The sequence below is a fragment of the Bidens hawaiensis genome, unplaced genomic scaffold (assembly GCF_021521415.1).
Source record: "Bidens hawaiensis isolate Kalapana, Puna unplaced genomic scaffold, B.hawaiensis_p1.1 tig00015194_1, whole genome shotgun sequence".
NCBI lineage: Eukaryota > Viridiplantae > Streptophyta > Magnoliopsida > Asterales > Asteraceae > Bidens > Bidens hawaiensis.
This window is the reverse complement of record NW_027492349.1, coordinates 124753-139775: the sequence shown is the minus strand read 5'-3', so window position 1 is coordinate 139775 and position 15023 is coordinate 124753. Positions and strand designations below refer to the sequence as shown.

Below are 15023 nucleotides of genomic sequence, written 5' to 3'. Positions count from 1 at the left end.
AAAGCGACAGTAAAGTGGATGTAGGCGCCACTCTTATGATTAATAAGGAACCAAATAATAATGTACATTTACAGACAATAATGAGATGATTAAGTAAAACTAATAACCAAGTGGCATTCATCATCTCAAACACGAAGTCACAACAAAAGATGTCCATTTGAAGAAATTTTGAAGTAAACTACTTTATATTAGGATTTTCTATTAAATTTTAAAAAACGGCTAAAAGAAATAGAATCATGAGTATTATTTTTAAAAACTATTGTTAACAGCATAAAAAAAGATGAAATATAAAGAAAGATGAATAAGATAACTTGTTTCCTACATAAGAACAGTAAACCCAAGCCCAACATAGTCTGAATTTAAACACAAAATAGCAAAAGAAATTGCAAGCAACAGTTTCTAAAGTGTTACAAAAAAGCCAAACTACCACTCCTGAAAATTGGACAAAAGCATCAACAGAATAATAACCGCCAAGTTTGGCTAACCTTGACTGAGTTTCTAGATCATAGTCAAAAGGAAGAGTGTTCTTGCAGGAAACAGCTGCAGCTTAAAAAGAAATGAACATAAATTAGCATAATAAAAGAAATGAACATAAATTATCACTCGTGTAATATTAACATGTGATTTTCATAAGCAATTTTTCAAAAGTAAATTTAAAAATGGACTTGCACTTACCCTTATGTCTAATAGTTTATCATGGCCATCATACTAGTCTTCGAATATAGAATAGGGCATTGTATCGATCCACAAAAGGACCATCTTCATACGAATCTTCGGAAAGTTTTAGACATTTAATCTGTTTAGAACATTGTTTCCCTAGATCTCCTTTAAGGTCAACAAAAAAGCATTCACGCAAGTCAAGTGTTTTAAGGTGAAGACAATTATCCAGAATCACCTGCAACCCACTATTTGACATATTGTTTCCAAAGAGTTCAAGATGCCTTAACTGAGGTAAGTTTTGGCCAATAGCAATGGCTATCTCATCATTACTAATCGAAGATCGGCAAATAGGTAAAGCTAAGGCAGAACTCAACCAGATCACCGGTTCTCTATTATTCACTTTAAGTGTTTTTAGCATAGGGCAATAGCGACCAACAGTTTCAATCTCTTCTTTTGAGATTTTTATCATGTAAAGGTTGAGTTCCTCCAACAAAGGAAACTTCATAAAAGCATCAGACAAACTTCTATCAAAATTGCCACATACCATTTCAAGGTGTCTAAGCTGACTTGATCTATTATGAATAAACAGATAGATTTAAACATCTTGTAATAATACGTTTTACGTCGTAACTAATACTAACATCTTTCATCAAATAAAATACCAGTTCATGCTAGGCTTCTATAAACAAAACTACAAATTAAACTATCATTAAAGGTTTCAATAAAATTATAAATGTTTTCAGCATACTCTAGAAAAACCTTAAATGTTACTGCAAACTGAGAAACAATGTAAATTAAAGTTTGTTGCAATGAATCAACCTCATGCTTTAAGTATACATAAATATAATGTGTTAAACAATGATAGAGATATTATTGAATGCTTGGTGATTCCATTAATCTCAGCCCCTTTAATAGGCCAACGTATACAAAGAGATAAACATATTTTGAGATAAGATTATCTCATTAATAATACAAATATAATCTATATACAATTCTAATCTATTACACCCCAGCAGTCGAAGCGGGAGGCTCTCAGATGCTGAGATTGGATCTGAAATCTTCAAATAAAATCTTTGGTAGCCCTTTGGTGAAAATATCCGCGATCTGATATCGCGTAGGGACATGTAGAATTCGAACCTTCCCTCGTTGCACTTGTTCCCGCACAAAATGAATGTCGAGTTCGATGTGTTTTGTTCTTTGATGTTGTACGGGGTTACTAGATAAGTAAATTGCACTGATGTTGTCGCAATAGACCAAAGATGCTGAAGATAACGGTCGTTGAAGTTAAAGCAACAGATTTCATAGCCAACAAATTTCAGCAACCACGTTGGCGACACCTCGGTACTCAGCCTCGGCACTTGAACGTGACAAAATTGTCTGACGTTTTGACGACCACGAGAGAAGATTGTCGCCAAAGTAGACGCAAAACCCGGATGTAGATCTACGGGTATCCGGACAGCCCGCCCAATCGGCGTCCGTGTATGCCCGAAGCTGTTGATTACCTGAATGGCCGAGGGTGAGGCCGAGATGCTGAGTGCCTCATAAGTATCGGAGAATGCGAAGCAGAGCGTTCTAGTGGAAGAGATGAGGTGCGTGCATATGCATGCAGACCTGCTGAACCGCATACGAGATGTCTCGGTGAGTAAATGTTAAAACCTGTAGCGCCCCTGCAAGACTTCTGTATAACGTTGGATCTGCAAACGGTGTATCGGCTTCAGAGCTTAGTTTAGATTTAGTCTCGACTGGTGTAGGAACGGACTTGCAAGAAGACATGCCTGCTCTAGTAAAAATGTCGGTGACATAATTACATTAAGATAGAAACATTCGGTTTCTGCTTCGTTTTACCGATATCCCCAAGAAGAAACTGAGGGGCCCGACTTGTCCATGAGATTCTGACGAAGATTATCAGACGATGTGGTAAGGATAATGTCGTCGAGATAAATTAATAAATATGCCATGTTGTTGCCGTGTTTGAAGATGAATAAAGAGTTGTCACAACGACTTTGACAAAATCCCAAAGTTGTAACAAAATCCGTGAACCGTTGGTACCACGCCCTGGGTGCTTGTTTGAGTCCGTATAACAATTTTCTCAGTCGGCATATGTGGTCTGGATGATCTCGATGTCTAAACCCTATAGGTTGATACATGTATACAGTTTCATTCAGATGACTATGTAAAAAGGCATTCGTCACGTCTAACTGATGAACTGGCCAAGATTGTGTTAAAGCCAAAGATAACACGGTGCGTATTGTTGCTGGTTTAACCACTGGACTGAACGTTTCCCCACAATCAACTCCCAACTGTTGGTTTCGACCTTCACAAACCAACCTAGCTTTATACAGTTCCAGAGTACCGTCAGATCTAAATTTATGGCGGAAAATCCACATACTTCGTATAACATTCATTTCCGGTTGACAGGGGATCAATTCCCACGTCCCATTTTTAACAAGGGCATCAAACTCAATTTTCATTTCTTGGCGCCATTCTGGGGTAGACAAGGCGACCGATGGGTTACGGGGTATAGGGGCGATTGATGTCGAGTTTAGATTAAAGGCTTGTTTGGGTTTGGTGATTCCGTCCATTGAGCGGGTACGGATAGTACGGGTATTTTTATTTTGAGTAGTGTGGGTCGGATCGGATGTGTTTATGTGAGTTGGTGGAGTGGCCGAAGAGGTAATAGGTGGGATTTGGTGGGCCGTAGGTGGGACATTTGGAGTAGGAGGCAAGACAGGTCGTGGAGGGGGTTGGTCTTTGGGCCGGCGGGAATAGACAAAGGGTAGTGAGCTGGGAATGTGGGTAGAAGGTGTACTGGGCTGTGGTGTTGGGGTCGTAGGTGATGGTGTGTTTTGGGCCGTATTATGTAAGGGTTGTGTAGGATTAGAGATGTTAGGCCAAAGATAAGGGTGAAGACCTTCTGTCAAGAAACGGTAATCTTGTAAGTTCGGTTTGTTTATGGTTTTGAAAGGGAATGAGGATTCGTCGAACCGAACGTGCCGACAAATGATAATTTTGTGATTTTTAAGGTCAAGACACTTATACCCTCGGTGTTGATTTGGATAGCCAAGGAAAACACACGGCATGGAACGATGTTCCAATTTGTGAATTGTTGTGTGTGGGAGTAAAGGATAGCACAAACAACTGAACACGCGTAGGTGGTCATATGTAGGTGAACGATTGTAAAGAAGGTGTGTTGGGGTTTTAGATTTAAGGGTTTTGTTGGGTAAAATGTTGAGGAGCTAAGTTGCCACTTCCAAAGCATGGTGCCAGAAAGTGTTGGGTAGGTTGGCTTGGGCTAGGAGAGTGCGAACGATGTTGATAATGGAGCGAATGGTGCGTTCCGCTTTTCCATTTTGGGAGGATGTGTGAGGACACGAGAAACGAAATTGCATTCCGGTTTGGTGACAAAAGGTTTGGAAGGAGGTATTTGAATATTCCCTTCCGTTGTCACATTGAAACTGTTTGATTTTTCGTTCAAATTGAGTTTCGATGAGAGTGTAAAATTGTTTAAAAACCGAAAACACTTGAGATTTATGTGAAAGAGGGTATGTCCATAAAAAATTCGTGTGGTCGTCAATAAATAGGATGTAATATCGGTGACCACACGTGCTAACAATAGGCGATGTCCATAAGTCACTATGTAATAGATCAAAAGGCATACAAGTGAAGTTATTAGAATCAATAAACAGTAGTCTAATACTTTTGCCAAAAACACATGGTTCACAAACTTGAGAAAGAAATCTATTACAATTAATAAAATGTGACTTATTTAAAAACTTTAATAAATCGGGAGGCGGGTGGCCCAGGCGTTGATGCCACACGTCTTGGGATAAAGAAGCAAAGGTGGATGGTGAGCGAATCTTGGATAGAATCTCGGGCATGAGCGGATATAGGTCCCCAGTGCTATTGTTGCGGAGGATACGTGCCTTGGTCTTGAGATCCTTCACAAGAAAACCAAAAGGGTCAAATTTGATTGAAATTTGGTTGTCGGTAGTTAGGCGGCGGACGGAAAGTAAATTTTTGATAATGTTTGGTGCCATAAGCACGTTATTTAATTTTAGGGGTGGGTAGGGTGGTTTAAGTGTTTGGTTGCCTTGTCCGGTCACTGGAATGATATTACTGTCGCCAACAATTATATTACGTGAGATGCCGGTATTAAAAAAAGGAGGAGAAATTACCTTGATTATTGGTCATGTGGTTGGTTGCACCAGTATCCATATACCATGGCTGCTCGGGCGGATAGAGTGACATTGTTTGAAAAGCCTGGTCAATGTCGGTGGGAACGTACCCCATCGGGTATGCTTGTGCTGGTCTTGGTCCTAAGATGCCTTGAGACGGCTGTGTCGGTGTTTTAGCAGTCGTCGGGTACGGGCATGGTGGCATAACCGGCCACTGTTGCCAAGCTTGTTGCAAAGCACCCGGTTGAAATGCGAGCAAAGGACCCCATGGAGTGTATTGCTGATATGATGTTCCCCCCCGCCCCGTCCATAATTGTGGCGTCCCCGACCACGACCGCGCCCGCGGTTCCGTCCCTGGCCCCTATCGGCAGAGGAAGTCCGGTCAGTAGAGTAATCGGTCCGGGAATTTGGTGGGTTGTCTGTTGTTGTATCCGCTTTGGCCGAGGCCTGCAGGGCGGCACCTGCAGTTTGTGCAGCATGAAACGCACAAGCTGCAATCTCTATTTCTTCTTGACAAAGTTGCGAGCGGGTACCATTAAAGTCCGGTAGAGGGTTGGTGGAGCGGATGACGGTGGCTATGGTGCGATATTGATCGGTGAGACCCCCAAGAACCTGAAGCACCAATTGAGTCTATGAGAGTGGAACATCCACGCTTGAAAGCTGATCAGCCAAAATCTTCACTTCTTGACAATACGATGCCATGTCTTTGAATGATTCTAGACGCGTATTGTTGAGTTTAGATTGAAGGTGCAAAGCCCGAGCGCTCTTATTATCCTGGAACAAATTCTCTAACGCGGTCCAGGCGTCATAGGCAGTGGTATTTCTCTTCATTACGGTTTGAATAAGATCGATGGATATGGTACCGTATATCCATTGTAAAACAATGGCGTTGATACGGTTCCAATCTTCTTCGGTTTGGGACTAGACTTTGTCGGATGAAGCCGGGGTCAATGTGGAAGAAGATAATGTAACTCGTGGCTGAAGGTGGTGTGCTACCTGGTATGCGGTACAAAGAATTCGGAAAAGCTCTGACCACGTAACGTATTGAGCGCTGGCGTTGTCGAGGGTTATCGGAATAAAATTCCTTATATTTGTGACGGTGATGGCTGGGTGGATCTGCGTGGCCATCATTAGTTGCTGAGAGAAGGAGAAGAAGACTGGTGTAAGAAGAAGCAGGCCGGCAAGGGGAGGATGGCGGCTGTAGGGTTAGGATCTTAAGGATGATACCATGAATATAAATACAGTAACATCTATCCCAGTAGTCTGAGTCTCACATACCTCTCAGAAACATACTCCAAAAGAGTAACATCATAAGCATACGCAAGAGTGATATCAACCAATTGGCCTTGACTTCTATCGACAGCAAGCCTACAAATATCAGTAGCTGAGCAATTTGTAACTAATCTTAATAAGTCGTTCATATCGATGACCTTCCACAAAGCAGAATCCTTGCAGATTTTAAGCCAAGCAGTGCACACTTTCTCCGCATTCTCAATAATGTCAACCATACCAATCCTGTTAAGTACATTGGCCATTACATCATATGGAAGATCCAACCAGTTCCTTTCTTCTTGCTTCAGATTTATTGTGGATGGCATCATCACTTTAGCCTGTACAAACAAAAGAATATGTTGCATTAAATTAATGCAACATATTAATATAGCAATATTAATACCCTCTCTGATGGGGGGCATCGAAGCCCAAACCTATAATGCCCCTCTTTGATGGGCGCCATCGAAGCCCAAACACAATTTAATAAAAATTAAATAATAATAATATAGCAATACTAAAATTAAAATATAAATAAAAATAAAAAACATACAAATAAAAAACATTACCAACATATGACTAATATTCGTCGTCCTTATCCGATGGGACCCAAGTTCGATTCTCATTATGTCCCTTTTGGTGAATTATGACAATGGAGGATTTGAGCTAGGTCTTGTGAGATTGTTAGTTCGAACCTCGAGCCCACCCGGGTTTTCGTCTTATCACCATGTGTTACGCAAAAGATTTCAGCTCTTGTAGCGGTACAACGACTGTCAAGTGTCAGCCGGCGGTATGGTCTCCCGAGGGAACGCCCAAGCCAACTCTAAAGTGAGTATGGGCCCGATTAAGATGACATAGTCAGGCCATAGTGGGGCAACTAAACTCTCCCATCTTGAAGAGTGCGGTGACTTAAACACAAAGAAAGTCGGCATCATAAAAGTTTAAAAAGTTAGTTAATATTTTTATTCTAAGTCTATATTTTTAGAACAAGTACCGATCTTGTGAACAAAAGCAATAGCAAATTAATAAGGCTGATGGATATATATCAGTGCTACGTGGCTACCACATCATCCCTTGAGACCTTTGGAACCCCCCCCCCCCCTCTTTTTTCGGTAATGTGTGACCTGAGATGAATGAGCATTGTCATGCGACTCATTCATCCAATGGTGATGGGGCCGGCCTTTTAATGGCTACATTTAAAAAAAACACCTTTTTTATGAATCATTTAAACCCTCTCTTATACAAAAACACTCTTATTTCTTCTACAAAAACACACTCCTCTTCTACATTCTTTTCTCCAAAATTTCTATACAACTCAAAATGGATCCAAACTTTAACCCCATCCCAGAGGTAACACAGTTTTCGGTTTTATAATTTGTATTTTTTAATTAATTTAATCATTTTCACTTTTTTAATTTATTTTATAAATATTATAGTTTTAAAGATATATTTTAAATATATATAAAACTTGTATTAAATAATACAAAATAGAAAGTGGAGAATGAGGAGAATGGTATATACCCTTGAATGAAGGGTGTTGAAGGTTGATGTTGAATGATAAGAGGAAATATGACGTGGTGAGTGAGAGAAAGAGTGTTGAGGGTGTATACCTGTTAGCTTAAAACTATTTTCAATGTGCCCTTAGAAGATAAATCCTTGGAGGCCCTTTGATGCTCTTAGCATTGGAGGGTATTGTCCTTAGAAGAGGTGCTCTTATGAAAAGGTGGGCCTAAGCCCTAAAGTAAAAAACAATTATATACATATTCTGTGTAATGGGTAGGTGGTAAAGTGAAAATTAAAAAAGGTAAGGATATTTGTAAGGTTTGAGATGAAATTAATGTTTTTTAGGATTTGTAAGGATATTATGTGCCAAATGACTAGGTAGTTAAGGACACCTAAGGACGCACGCATACACGTCTCATTGAATAAATTTTAAAGTAAACTACCTTATCAAGACATTGGCAAAGTAGTCAGCTACCAAACGGTCGTGTGCACCTTTACGATCTCGATTCAACCGAGCTTTTCGTGAGTGGAGGCGATGCTTGGTCGTCACCAAATAAAACATGTTCGACCGTAAACTCCGTTGCATGAAGAAAAAAATTCATATCGTCGGACGAAGAAGAATTATTCGTTTTGAATTTTCGGATTGAAGTTATATTGTCTTGGTTAAAATAGATTTGTATAAAATGGCTTGCGAAATGGGTATGTAATCTTGTATATACTTATAATATAAAAAAATTTATTATTTTTTTAATTTGGACTGTTGCCAACGGTCAAAAAAGGAAGAAAAGGTGGGAATGACGATACAGACGTTGGTCAATGGCCTCCGGTCATGCGCAACCATTTTAAGTTGGGGGGGGGGGGAGCGGGTCCTGCGTGACCCCTCGCGTGAGGGTTGCCCCCTCACTTTCCACGTCGGGCCCCTCATTGACGTGTGTATATCGGCAATCCTTGGTGATGTATTACATCTATATCTATATCTATATTAAAACAATAATTCTTTTCATAAATAGCACGCATTCTTGTAATTTTTTGATAATAAAATAATTCAAAATTGAATTAAATAATTTTTTCCATTAATAACATGCATTCTCATAATTTCTTGATAATAAAATAGCTCAAAATTAAATAAAATCACATTTAACTTCTAGAATTTATTGCTAACTAGATTTTATCCCCCGTATTACAGCGGTTGTTTTACATTATTCATTTTTAATATTTATATATTTATATTTGGATTTTAATTTTATTTATTATAAGAAAGTTAATAATTAATATACTTGAGGTTTGAGATGAAATGGTTTCACAAATAAATGATATGTTATAATCTGGTTTAAAAGCTATCCGGGTTTTGTGATACCCATTACCCGTTTATTTTCTTTATTATAAAATTGTTTCTTAATTATAAATAATATCTTTTTTAAAATAAAATAGGATATTAATTTTTAGTATATTCCTATTTTATAGGATTTTCATATCAAATATTTGATGAGATTATTTTTTAATTTAATGAGATGTTATAACCCGTTTAAGAGTTATCTGGGTTTGGTGAGACCCATACCCATAAATTTGAGTTAAATCAATGAGAGGACTCTATTTAAAAATCAAGAAATCTGGTGGCTTCCATAAAAAGGGAAAGCGACCACATCGCGACACATAGGATTTTTTGCTTTTCTTTTATATATATTATAGATTCATTTTAAAATTTTGATTAGATCTATGATTTAACTTTCTGAATTTTAAATTTTTTATGATATTGATGCCAGGATTTGAAGGTAGACTTATTCATTTTTTTTTGTTATCTATTTTTTAATCACCCGTGTATCACACGTAGGGGTGTGCAAAGTCCAAAACTCGACCCGAACCGAGAGAAACCCGACCCGACCTGATAACCGAGATGTGTGGATTATGAAGACCGAAGCTGGACCACTTGGAGACAATCTTGTTCGGTTCTAGCAATGGTTGGTTCAGATTCTGCAATTGAACTGAGACCGGAAATTTTCGCTCCAGTTGGTCTAAATTGAAGAAAATTATACGGTTTGAACCGCAACAAATGATGTGCATGCGTTTCAAATGCATCTTCTGAATGATTTACAGAGTAATTTACTATCAAACGAGTAAATTTTCACATTTTTATTGCAATTTTCTTCATGATCGATTAACATTTTCATTGTGATTTTGAAGTATATGTTCAATTAGGTACACAAATCTTCAGATTATATTGAATAGCATGATATAATTGTTCAATTTTGATGCTTAATTCATCGATATAAGCTTAATTTACTGTTTGGTTCGGTATGCCCTCCATGTATTTGATGAAATGTCTCAATGAACTATCGATTATTCGGGTTTGTAAGTTTCTTCGGGGTCAGATACCCGAACCCGACTGGAACAGAAATAAAGGACCGAAGCCATATGTATAAAATCAGGGTTGATCCGCTGTCGGGTTTTTTTGGTCCAACCCTAATTCTACACACCCCTAGTCACACGGGTTATAACGTAGCATAGTATTGAATATTATTATTCTGGATGTGTATAAAACCGGGTCGGATCCTGAATAAGTTAACTTTTTGGTAGGAACGTAACGGAACGGAACGGAACAGAACAGAACGTTATGTGTATATATATAATTGGTAACCAACCACCGAACTCAATCAACAACACACTTCCGTACGCAAAGAAACCCCCCTAAATCCCTTTGTCGTCGATCTTTCACCACCGGTACGATCATCGATCTCTTCCCGATCATATTCATCCTTTTTTTTTATTTAATCGGTTCAATCCGATGCTAATTATATCCGATTGTTGGCGTTTTATGCTGTAATTCTTTTCGGACTGTACCGACACAGGCTGTAAGACATATTATTATTATTATTATTATTATTATTATTATATCTTAAAAGAAGAATTGGATCTATATGCGATGAACAAAAAGTTAATCTATGAGGCGATTGAGAGGAGGATCAATCAATTTTGTTTACCTTTTTTTTTTTTGATATGGTATGTTACTGCAGCTGATGGATCCTTTTGATCTTATAATATCAGATGGTATTTTAACTTAGAAAACAATTATTTTGATTATTTGATTGATGGAAGATAGAAATGTGGGGTTAAATGGAATGGAATGGAATGGAATAATAATAATAAAGCCATAATAAGAAAAATAATAAATAAATAATAAAGGTTAGTAGTTGTGAAGCATTAATAATTGATAGACATCTGCACTCAGATGTATGCATCATGTACTTAACCATTCGACACAATATTAACAAATCCGGTGTGTTTTCGGTTGGAAGTTTTGAATCTTTAAGGTGAAAAAGAAAAGGGAAACAAGTTAAAGATTTGAAATGTTATGTCTAGTTTGAAAAACGTAAGACGTACTCTGTCTTGCCCAATAGTTCGAGTTTTGGGATGTTTCTGTTTCTGTTTTATCATTCACAATCGTCTGATCTGTGAAAAACTATTTGACATATTTCTTGGTCAGTTTTATTACCGTTTCCCGAATCTTTTTTAGGATATTCCGTTATGTGGTAATCATGTATGTTAATGAATTATTTATCAGGAGTTAAAATTATCTTTTCGTTTGTTTGTTAGGTTATTTTGTCCTGCTTTTTAGCTTTTAGGCATGTATATAAGTGAGTTTTTTTTTAGTTATTAAGAAGATGAACTAACATAGAAAGTGTAACCTTTTTCATTACACGAATAAGCTTTTCTACCTTGTTTCCAATTAAATTGGTTCCTGTTTTCGGGTTTGTAGTGTAGCTCTACGTCTTCATTTTCTAACCCGCACTCCCCCAAGTGTGATATATCCTTTTTTTGCAGCAGTGGCTCTTGCTTTTAAAAAATGCGATCAGATTAAACAGAAGGGTTGGTTGTATAAAAACGGTTTCGAAAACGTTTTCTGTTAGTTATATGAAACCTATTGTTGAGAGTAGGTTGCAGCTCACATCATATCATATTGCTCATCCCCATTTTAGATGAAGATTGGAACATTATAGTACTCGCTGCTTTTTACTGGAGAAGTGGCGTGCTGTTCTATGGTCAAAGAGAAGAGTTTTCTATTATTTTGTGTTTTTTTTCAACTGGATGTACGCTCCGAAAAGGAGAAATGGGAAATTGTAATTGCCTCAGATTTGTGAAGATGTGAACTTTAAGTTCTTTGGAAGTTGAGTTGACATTTATTATAGTTAGGAGTGTCCTATAGGTACATAAAACTAGGTTGCATCAAATGATGATTAGTACCACTGGCTTAAGCTTTCTGTAATATTATTATACAGTCATTGATTCGGGTTGCTTTTAGATTCTTAATACTAAATCTCCAATATTTCAACTTATGCTTCTTTTCTTTGTTTCATTCAACTTTCCTGTTCTTATTGATCTATTTTCTCTTTACACATTGCGAATGACATGACTTAAAAGTTCACAAATGCATCCCCTCGCATTGAGAAAAGTTACTAAGATAATTTATTTAGTAGCTAAAGACTCTTTGACCATAAGTTTGTATCTGAGTCTGACTTACAGATAAGATAATTTGATTTTTATTTAGATGAGAAAAATTAAGCTCTTGTATAGTAGATGCATATGATCAGGGCTAGGATGTGAGTGTTATGAATCAAAACCCTCTCTTAAAACAAGTTTTCTGCGCTGCAAGTGGTATGAATTAGTATCTTCATGGGATCTGTAACTTCAGATAGCTCCCAATAGGGCACTGGACGCGCAGTCACCATAACCTATTTTAGTCATTTATGCATATCTGGTTGGCTGTAGTCTGTAGTCAGCAGTTGGATCTTCACTTAACAGACAGCTGTTTGGAGTTCAGTCTTGTCTTATTTTCTTAATCATGGATGAGATAACATTGCAGGAACTTCTGATCTATCTGAGCAACAGCCTTGATTGTTATTATTATGTTGATATTACCACAATCTTTTGCTAAGATGGCAATTCTTATAACTATATATATGATTTGGAGGTTATTTGTGACATCAGCATTATAGTGGAGAAAGAGTAGCAAGTTGTGTCTACTGTCTACTTCTTTAAATATTCAATGGAGCAACAATATGATGCCAATTGGTGCAATTGGTACAAAAGAATCTTTGGTCCTAGTTCTGGATACTTGTTAAAGGCCATGCTATTATTATGGCATGATGGAATTTATTTACCAGATTATTCTAGAAGAAAAAGAATGGATCCGGAAGTATTTCTTAGGCTTTCCTAGATCTGTGGGCATACAGTACAGATTATGTGTATATTGTATTTACTGATTACTGAAGACTATTTTCAAGTTTGATGAAGATTGTAAATTGCTGTCATATGACAAGAAATATATACAATGATGCATCCTTATGTGATGTAGATGTTTCTATTGATTCTAATCCCTGTTGAGCTACACGTTTCATGTTCTTAATCGGTGGTTGTAGGCCATTGGTTTGTGTGAACCAGCGTTAGAGAGGTCATATTTTCCTTTTATGTGTCCTTTCCAGAATAAGATCCAGCCCTACTTTCCCCACTTTCAGCTATCCTTTTTTTTATTTTCTGCCTTCCACTTTCGAGAGCTAGACCAGACTTCCTTATCTGGCTTCCAGTCTACTAAGGACAGCTGGCTCAGACACTGGCTTTGAGTTCGGACTTCCTTCTTTCTATGACCAGATCAGGAGCTGCATGATCCGATGAGCTATCAGCTGAGAGACTGGCTTCTCGGTTGTTAGTAACGACTCAGACAGAGCAGCTTACCTTGCTATGGTGAGTTATAGAATCAATTGAGCGAAGCTACCTACTTAGCTGATCTAGTTAGAGGACTTCTTTAAAGAAGGGCTTTAATCCACAGAATTGAGTTTCCATTAGAATGGTTAAAATGCTAATGGTGAGATTGGTTACAGGAGCTAGTTTTAAAAGAATCAATCAATCAAGGTTGGACCCGTGCAATTTATAGGCCTCCCTCAAAAGAACCAGTCCAGACAATCATCTGACTCCCATGAGATGATAGCTTCTTTTACTATTGCTTCTGAGTTCGTATCGCTACAATAGAAGAGGAAATTGAATTGATTCATAAACTCGTATGTAGTCACTGAACGGCACCGCTCGATTCTACTGCCTAAGATGTCCCTCCCGGTACCTGCTTGAGTTAGCGTAAGCGGCTCGTAAGACCAAGGAGTTAGCCACCTTCCGGGTGAGAGGATAGACCCGGAGAAAGAAAGGGATAGAGCTCTGAAATAGTGAACTTAGAGCTGGGGTGGGAACAAAATCTAAGTGTAACAAGAAGGCAGTGATGAAGTTGGTGATTGTAGCCTGTTAGTGTTAGAGATTCAGATAGAGGAATGTAAACTAGCAAACTGCTCTATCAGCGGAAAGAGAGCCAATACATGGCAGGGGGGGGGAGAAGCTAAGCAGGTTTCTTAGACTGAAGGTTCTTAGTCTAATCAGAAACAGAACCCGTCTGTAACCACAATGACTATATGCTTAACACACCTTCAGATCGAAGTACTTTTTGGAAAGGATTCAGCGGGGTGGAGGAATGGTCAACTCGTCAGACTCATGATCTGAAGACTACAGGTTCGAATCCTGTCCCCGCCTAATTGAGATCTTTTTTTGGGTGGTAAAAGTTGTGTTGCCAGCTAGCTAATGTTCGGATGGTGAACTGTTCAGTATCAAGTCTGTAACGAAGCTAGTACGGTTGCTTGTAGAATAATAGTTCAAATTCCGGGTAACTGGATCGCCCCGGCGGGGTTGCTCTGACTCAGACGGCCCTGAGAAGCGCAGCACTCCGGTAACGGATCCTTTTGCAGGTGAAGGGGCGCTATCCGGCACCCTTAAGGTCGGGGACAATCTGCTTCGATTGGGCCTTGTAGGCAGACAGGCTAACTTTTTTGTGGAGACGAAATGGAATCCTATAAGAATTTATGTCAAGTCCCGAGGGTCTGCAAGAGGCTGAGCTAACAAGCTGGCTGAATATATCATGGGGATGCCCGATTTGCGATTGAGCTAGCCGATAAGTATGATCTCTCCGGTCTGGCATGAGCCACTCCATTCCTACTTCCACTCAACAAAAAGATAGGATTCCTCCAGAGTGCGTACGGCTATTTCAGACCAAAGGGGGCCAAGGGGGATCCCATAAAGAATAAGTAAGAGAAGTAACCCGGGCTATGAGCTATTTCGTCGTTTTCTTGCCGGAGTTCGCTAGCCGTTCAATCCGATCTTCCCTTCGCATGACCTAGAAAGAAAAAGAACCGCGCTAGTCGGAATTTGGGGAAAGATAGAGAGCTCTCTAGGCCTTACTTATTGATGACTGATCTACATTCTCAGCTGATGACATTGAATGATTTGAGGACGCTGGGCGGCCAAGCTTGCTTGCGCTTGGGCTGTTTCGCCGTGGCTTGGGGTATAACGGTTCGGAGAGATCGACGAGCACCTCACACTGCCATG

General features: G+C 38.8%; 1 protein-coding gene and 1 non-coding gene across 2 annotated transcripts; one reads left to right on the top strand and one right to left on the bottom strand.

Annotated features, from left to right (window-relative positions):
- Positions 1-6085: 6085 nt before the first annotated feature.
- LOC143548539 (F-box protein SKIP19-like) lies at positions 6086-6570 on the bottom strand. The gene is made up of 2 exons (XM_077039668.1): positions 6511-6570; positions 6086-6445 (listed from the first exon to the last, which is right to left on the bottom strand). The coding sequence occupies exons 1-2, from the start codon at positions 6568-6570 to the stop codon at positions 6086-6088; spliced, it is 420 nt and encodes a 139-aa protein (XP_076895783.1).
- Positions 6571-14101: 7531 nt separating this feature from the next.
- On the top strand, positions 14102-14174 carry TRNAM-CAU (transfer RNA methionine (anticodon CAU)). The gene has a single exon. It is a non-coding gene; the product is annotated as a tRNA-Met (tRNA).
- The last annotated feature ends 849 nt before the right edge of the window (positions 14175-15023 follow it).